The following is an 8,241-nucleotide window of genomic DNA, read 5'->3' as shown; positions in this document are numbered from 1 at the left end:
TTTATTTTTTCTTTTTATTATATTTTTGTCAATATATTTCATAGGCAGATGAATTGATTTTATGATATTATTATGTTTATATTTTTGTCAAATAAAACTTATGTATTTTGGCTACCAAGTTAATATACATATATTAAGATGCCTGAGAAATATTCAATAAGTAGTTATAACGCCCAAAGAAAAAAGTTGTTATAACATCTAATAAAATATAAATATTAATCATTGGATTTAAATTTTCAGCGACAAACGTAAAGCAAAATTATAAAATTAAAATCACAATGTTTTCAAGATAAGGTTAGCGCTGGTCATAAGCATGAGTCAGGGAGGACCAAATTATTCCTTGCTCAATAAGATATAACGTTTGGTTCATAATAATATAATAAGTTTGGTAATTTAGTAATTGGGTTCATAGAATTAGCCACAGAATGACGAGGTGGTTGGACTGAGGAATAGAGAGGAAAGGGTGGGGAACCCGCTGTCTCTGGAAGTGGAAGGATTCATTGCATCTGTAGGAGCCATTCTCAGACTAATGAATCTGTGGCCGACCTATTCATTTCTTCATTTGTCAGGCTCAATATAATGCTACTTTGCCACGCCACATAGTTACCTCATATCTCAAACATTGTTTCTCTCTTCTCATCCCCTTTCTTTCTTTCTCTGTTCTTCTCTCTTCTTTTTGCCCTGCTTTGTGGGGTTCCTGCTCTCTAATGTTCTTGGCCCTTCAAGCTTTCATCTGCTTCTTTGTGTTGTTCTTGATCGTTGTTTCAGCTCTTTTTGCTCTTTCTGAGGGTTTTCAGCTGTTGGGTATTGGATTCTCGGTTGCTTTTTCTCTGTGGTCATGCCTACCCTCGTCAATTGCAGTGGTAAGTTTCTGGGATATATGAATTTTTTTTTTATTCTCGATGGCTTTGAATCGATTTAGACATGTTTAGGTTCATGGGATTTCATCGATCAGCCTTGGTCTGTGATGCTTGTTGTCAGAAATTTTATTCTTGATTAGTTCCTTTTTTTTTTTTTTTTTGTTTAAGCTTTTTAAGTCTGTGATCTGGATTGATGGGGAGAAATTTACATTATTTATGGAGGGTCTGTGGGGTTTGATGTATGCTTGAGTATTTGATTTACCGTTCCGAGGATCACCGATTTGCCTTATGCCCTGACATGTTAGCTTCAGAAAGACATATCTGTATTTGGTTACACACACACGAAAAACCTACAGTTTCTTCTTCCTTTAAGAATCTGTAAACGCGATCTACACTTATCTTTTCAATGGATTAAAGGATGTTATTACTTTATACTTTGGGTGGGGAAGTAGTTATACAATTCAATTTCTTTTTGGATGCCTTATCTGTAGGACAAATAGAGAGATTTCTTTGCAGGAAAATTTCTTTATAAACGGCAACAATTGTGTGGCTAATATTTGGTTTAATGAATATTTTTTATCAGGTGATGATGAACTCTATCTTGGGGGTTCTTTGTGCACTGCTGGTTCCAACATTGATGTGTACTGTCCTCCTAGCAAGAGAGCTCGCATCAATGCTCCATTTATCTATGAAGATCTTCACTTTGAGCAAAATCAAATTCAGAAGCCGACTATTGAATTTCTTCCAAATGAATGCCTCTTTGAGATATTCAGACGGCTCCCCAGTAGCAAAGAAAGAAGCTTATGTGCTTGTGTATCGAAGCATTGGCTTTATCTTATGAGCAGTATATGCAAAGATGAAATCTGCAAATCCAAAAAGCCATCTTCTTTTGACATTGAAATGAGCTCTATTGGTGAGGATCAAGATATTGAAGGTGATGGCTACCTTACCAGGTCTTTGGAAGGGAAAAAGGCAACTGATGTAAGACTTGCTGCGATTGCAGTAGGGGCTAGTGGCCATGGAGGACTTGGAAAACTATCTATCAGAGGCAACAACTCTGTAAGGGGAGTCTCTAATATCGGCCTTTCAGCTGTTGCTCACGGTTGTCCTTCTCTAAGATCGCTTTCTTTGTGGAATGTATCTTCAGTTGGGGATGAAGGTCTGACTGAGATAGCCAAAGGATGTCATATGTTGGAGAAGCTTGACCTGTGCCAGTCTTCCTCAATCAGCAACAAGAGCTTGATCGCAATAGCTGAGGGTTGCCCGAATTTGGCAACCTTAAATATTGAATCGTGTACAAAGATCGGGAATGAAGGCTTGCAAGCTATTTCAAAGTCTTGCCCGAAGTTGCAGTGCATCACTATCAAGGACTGCCCACTCGTTGGGGATCATGGAGTATCGAGTCTGTTATCATCAGCTTCAAACTTGTCAAAGGTGAAGCTTCAGTCCTTGAACATAACAGATTTTTCTCTGGCTGTCATTGGCCACTATGGAAAGGAAGTTACCAATATGGTCCTCAGTGGTCTCCCAAATGTTAGTGAAAGGGGCTTTTGGGCCATGGGTGTAGCTCAAGGTCTCCAGAAATTAGTCTCATTGACAGTTACTTCATGCCGTGGGGTAACTGATACAAGCATTGGAGCCATTGGCAGAGGGTGCTGGAGTCTGAAGCAGATGTGCCTTCGCAAGTGTTGCTTTGTATCCGATGGAGGACTGGTGGAATTTGCCAATGCTGCAGAATCTCTTGAGAGCTTGCAGTTGGATGAGTGTAACAGAATCACCCAGACTGGAATTATAGGTGCTGTTTCAAACTTCAAAACAAAGCTGAAATCTCTTACTCTTGTGAAGTGCATGGGAATCAAGGATATTGGTTGCGAAGCATCTATGCTTTCTCCGTGCAAATCTCTTTGTTCACTGTCAATAAGAAACTGCCCTGGCTTTGGTAGTGGTAGCTTGGCTATGGTTGGGAAGTTGTGCCCCCAACTTCAGCATGTTGATCTTACTGGGCTTTATGGCATAACAGATGTTGGTTTTCTCCCTCTGCTGGAGAACTGCAAGGCAGGACTCATCAGTGTGAATCTTGCTGGATGTGGGAACTTGACAGACAACATCATTTCAGCTTTGGCTCAGTTACATGGCAGAACCCTTGAAGTACTCAACATCGATGGATGCAGGAAGGTAACTGATGCAAGCTTGGCTGCCATTGCACACTACTGCTTGCTATTGAATGATCTAGATGTCTCCAAGTGTGCAATCACCGATGCCGGTCTAGCCATCCTAGCCGGTGCCAGGCAGCTAAGTTTGCAAGTTCTTTCCGTGTCAGGCTGTTCTGATGTATCAAACCACAGCGTACCATTCCTTACGAAACTGGGCAAGACCTTAGTAGGATTGAATCTTCAAAACTGCAACTCAATCAGCAGCAGTTCAATTGAGTTGCTTATCGAAAACTTGTGGAGATGTGATATTCTGGCATAAACAAGACCGAAAACAGATATGCTTAACTCGCAGGAAGTCATGTTCAGCAGACTTTTTGGGCTCTGATGATATGTCTGTCCACAGTGGACATGGTGGTGGAAGTTTTGGTGACTTGGTTGTTTTCCATGGAACTTTAGCCTTTCCCCTTTTTTGCAAGCAGCCTATATTTACAGGACTGCTTGTTTCAGAACCTTTTTGGCGTCCAAGGCCATCTTTTCTGGCTACGGTTCCCTGAGAATACAGTCACCTAGGCAGAGACGTGGTTGATGGTGGTTTCCACTTAAGGATAGTGCATGTATATTGGGGTCTTATTCTGTATTGCTGGATGATTTTCTGTTGAGTGTTTAAGCTTTTGTGTGTTGTTGTTAGTTAAGTTTGCTTTGTTTTTTGACGAGTATGGCTGTTTAGGGCAGTGCAAGTGGTGGGTGCCTCACGTGCAAGGGCTTTGGTCTCTCTCTCACAACCTGTTTTGGGTTGTTTTTCCCCCTCTTTTGGGGTTTTTGTTAAACCAAGCCCTTGTTTTTGTAAGGCTTATCTTGCTTCATGAATTGTACTCTGCAGACTGCTACTCTGTGATGTTATAATGAAAATAACTACTTGCCCCAGTTGTTATAATTGGATTCAGTATTGGAAATTGTACTGAATATTATTGAGGTCCTTAATATAAGACTTATTTAACTAATTTGATCAAATTAAGAAAGCTAGGTAAGTTAGTTAATTATAAAAAATATGACATATTTTTTTTCAGAACACCATAATCATCATTCTTAATATTCTCCCTGTCTCTTCTACTTCATTATAATTGAGAGAATATCCTGTAATTTAAAAAAAAATTGATAAATATAAGAAATAAATTTTATATTTAGAACTAAAATCAACTTATCAGGAGGCGTACTATTTATAAATAGTGTCTGTGATTTATTGTAGATAGGTATGATCTTGTATTGATATTGATAACAACATGACAAGCCAGAATTGGCTATGAACATGATTTGATGCTATGTTATGTACCCTCTTCTGTTATTATCCACATATTGTTCATCATCTTTTTTAAAGCTGTGCAAGGCAGTTCGTTGGCCTAATCAACTCGGTCTTACCTGAGCCGCGGCCCATGCGCCCCTTTACTTTCTATTCCTCGGTATTTTTTAATAAGACCTCAGTTATTATTTTGCTAAAATTGAAGAAAATTCGTTATAAATGTTATACTTTTTTTTTTTGATTTTTCAAATCTACTAGTAATCAAACTAAAGCTAATTATCATGATATTAAAAGCCAATTTGGGTATAATGAAGTAGATTAGACTCTTGATCAATCTGATTAACGGTCATGGAAGGGTTTGATGGGTTGGATTATATATATATTTTCTGTGTTTTATTGAACCTAAAATAACATTATTTTGAATTTAAAAATTAAGAAAAAATATAAATACATCAGATTTGTGCATCAACAATTCTATTTTGTTGAATAATGGGCAGTTTATACATGAATGTGCGGATTAATATCTTTTTTTATTTAAATATTATTTTAATTAGAACATATTTGATATTGGTTTGAACCATTAACTCTTAAAACACTACTTCAACTAGTTCATTTGCCGACTTTCAATATGTTTCTAATTATTCAAGCGAGCACAGGAGACAATGATATTTTTGGAAACATGATACAGTAGAATTTTAGGTTAGATATTGAGAGTCTAACACAATCCTTCTCTTTTATTTAGGTTTTGGACCAACTCTGAAGATATGGATATGGATGTGTAGCCATTTTTTTTTTTTAAAAAAAAAAAAGATTGGTAATGAACTTATGTGAGGAAGAGTTGGCATGACATCTATTAAAGACAAAAATGGAACAAACTCATCCGAATTAGTTTGAATCCATACAAAGAAGACTGTTAGTTAGGGTGATTGTGAACAAAGTAGGTTAGATGGTATGGACTAGGAAGACATGAGAGAATAATCAATAAAATTATTGGGTGTAAACAACTTTTGATAAACAATATATTTAGAGATTTAGTTATTGATAGATCTTGCTGCTGCTGCTATTTTATGTTAGAAACCAATATATACATTGAGACATAAGCATGATTTGATCGAGATTTTGGAAAATTTTGGGAATTAATGCATGGTAACTTGAATTTTCCCTTCTTTTTTTTTTGGATTTATGTAGCCTAAGGGACTTTTTTTTCTTTTTGGGCCAAGGTAACCTAATGGAGTTAAACAAAACGATTGACAAAGGAATGACTCCTATTTTATGATCATTATTTTCTTTATTTTTATATTCCTTTAAATGCATTATTATATGCATTTATTTAGCCGTTTGGAATCGAGGTTTTACCGTTGCAATATACCCCTATGGTCCTATTTATAAGGTGAAGAGAAATTGTTTTTCTTGATCCTATTTATAAGTCATTTCATTAAATATTTAGCATGAGTGTAATATTTTGTCTTTCATCTATTATAATGTAGATGGTTTTTTTTTTAAAGGTGTAGATAATAAATAAAGGTAAAGTTGAAAAGTTATTATATTTTAATGAAGAGTTAATGTAATTTATTTTTTTTATCTATATGAAATATGTTGGAAGTGTCTCATAAACAAAACCAGAGAGTATGAAATATGAAATAAAATATCATAGATGTAATTATGGAAATTAGATAATTAATTTATGCATATTAATGAAAAAGTTAACTATTTGTAATAGATGTGTATTAGTTTATCTAAAACATCCTCTTTAATTATTACCACCGACCTTCTCATCTATATACGCAATCAATAGGGTTTATATATGTAATTAATGAGAATAATTTGGAAAAAATACAAACTTAAAAAAAAACTTATATTTAGGATCAAATCAAATACTCTAAGTCTCCAAGTAATTCTTATAATTAATTAGAATTGGGGGGAGTACTACTATTACTGTGGATTAGCTACTAGAGAGAGGATGAGATTTTAAACTAGTTTGGACAAAAGAATGAGGAGAGGTGGTTGAGATTGGGTATTCCCGTATAAAGTGGAAGGGAGGGTTGGATTCACGTGGGGTGGGGTTGGGGGGTGGAATATGGATGGACCGGCTAATCTAAATAGAAGATACGATTGGGAGACTTTGTGCGGCGAGAAAATGTGTCTGAACAATAAAAGGCAAACACATTTACAGAATAAGGCGCTGCTTCTGCTCATCGGTCTTTTCCATTTGAGTGACCTCTTTGTCTTTACTCTCTTTAGAGTTACGCTCACCACATCACCACCAACCCTGTCGTTTCAACTTTTTGACTTTTCACTCCCTCTTCTTTCTTTCGATCTTCATATCTACTCCTCCAATGTAACAAGTGAGCATTTCTCTCTGATTTTATTTATGACTTTTAAATTAAAACAGTAACGTGGTCTTTTTTATTATATAAGTTTTAATTTGAGATTTTGTCTCATTATTTAATATATTTTTTCTAATTTTTTTATTTGTTATACTCTCTTATTAAATTTCCCTATACATTTTGTTTCAACTTTTTTTTTGGTTTATCATAAAAGCATATTTGAAAACAAAATTATATTTTTAATCTATTTATTTTTTTAACTAATCTTAACTAATTATTTGTTATTTATAAATTAATTTTTTGAAACTTATAATAGAGACTGGAAGAAGTATATAAGAGTAGTTTTATCTCGATATATATCAAAGTACTTTTTTTAAAAGCTTATTTAAATTTAAAAATGTTGTAATAAAAATACATATCAAAATAAGCATTATTCACTACTTTACCCCTCATTATATTAAATATGTAGTTTAGATCTTAATATTAATATTTATCAATAATTTATTTAATATTTTTATTAAATTTAGTAAATTAAGACATAACTTTATAATTTTATTGAAAACACATATATAAAATTACAAAACATTTTCAACTAATATATATTTAAAAAAATTACATCACACAAGTAAATTTTAATAAACGAGATTAAATATTTAAATTTATTATGAAATAAACATTTGCATTTATAAAATTAATTAAATTCATAATATGGCAATCGATTTAATAGTATAACCAAAAATATTAAACTATTTATTAAAATTATTTTTTAATTTCAAATAAAGATATTTCATATGTGAATAAATGATATATTATTAAGTAATATTTATGTTCAGAAGGGATATTTTGGTCAAAATAACAGGTCAACCCTATGATTTAATGGTCAACTAATGGTTGGAAGGATGAAAATTGAATTTTAAAAGAGATTTGTGTAACATATAATTTGATTTTTTAAAAGAATCTATATAGGTTTCCAAAATAAAAGGATGTCTTTATGATTTAGGTTAAATAAAGGGAGCAATGATGTATTTTACTCTAAATTTTAATCCATGCGTGCCACGGGTGATTATACCTCAAGTAAATCATCTTTACGTTCCAACATCCTTTACCACAATTCTCTTGTATCTCCTGAAACAAATGCAAGAAAATAAAAATAGAAACTTAAAAGGAAATATGAGAAGGCAAAGATGAGCTTAGTTCTCACAAATCTTTAAAATAGTTGAGGGTTACTGGAAGCATATAAAAATATTTCAAAATATTGGATCCTCATTAACTCTTATGAATATGTATCACTTTTCGAACTATCTATTGTTACAAGATCCAATTATGATGGAGTATTTTAGATGTCTTAGAAGGTATGATTGTCTCAAACAGAATTCTCTCTAACCTGAAAATACTTGTGCTTAGCAGGGCGGAGCTGTTAAAGTTATGATATATTATTGGGCTACCAACTCAGTTTTTCAAAATTTGCTATCTAAAATCTCCAAAGTCTTGACAAGTCCGGGTTCCCTTGTATAAGTTTGTTTCCGATCACAGCCATATTTGACTAGTTGTCAAGTTTATCCCTCTAACACCACATAACCACCATCATTGCATAATCACCAGCG

At 33.8% G+C, this 8,241-nt stretch overlaps 1 protein-coding gene across 1 annotated transcript; it reads left to right on the top strand.

Annotated features, from left to right (window-relative positions):
* Positions 1 to 439: 439 nt before the first annotated feature.
* LOC114756469 (EIN3-binding F-box protein 1) lies at positions 440 to 3,947 on the top strand. Its single transcript, XM_028945419.1, has 2 exons — positions 440 to 863; positions 1,444 to 3,947. The coding sequence occupies exons 1-2, from the start codon at positions 839 to 841 to the stop codon at positions 3,330 to 3,332; spliced, it is 1,914 nt and encodes a 637-aa protein (XP_028801252.1). The 5' UTR covers positions 440 to 838; the 3' UTR covers positions 3,333 to 3,947.
* The last annotated feature ends 4,294 nt before the right edge of the window (positions 3,948 to 8,241 follow it).

The sequence above is a fragment of the Neltuma alba genome, unplaced genomic scaffold, assembly GCF_004799145.2.
Source record: "Neltuma alba isolate B1F8T4 unplaced genomic scaffold, ASM479914v2 tig00010413_pilon, whole genome shotgun sequence".
Classification (NCBI taxonomy): Eukaryota; Viridiplantae; Streptophyta; class Magnoliopsida; order Fabales; family Fabaceae; genus Neltuma; species Neltuma alba.
This window is presented reverse-complemented; position numbering and strand designations above follow the sequence as displayed.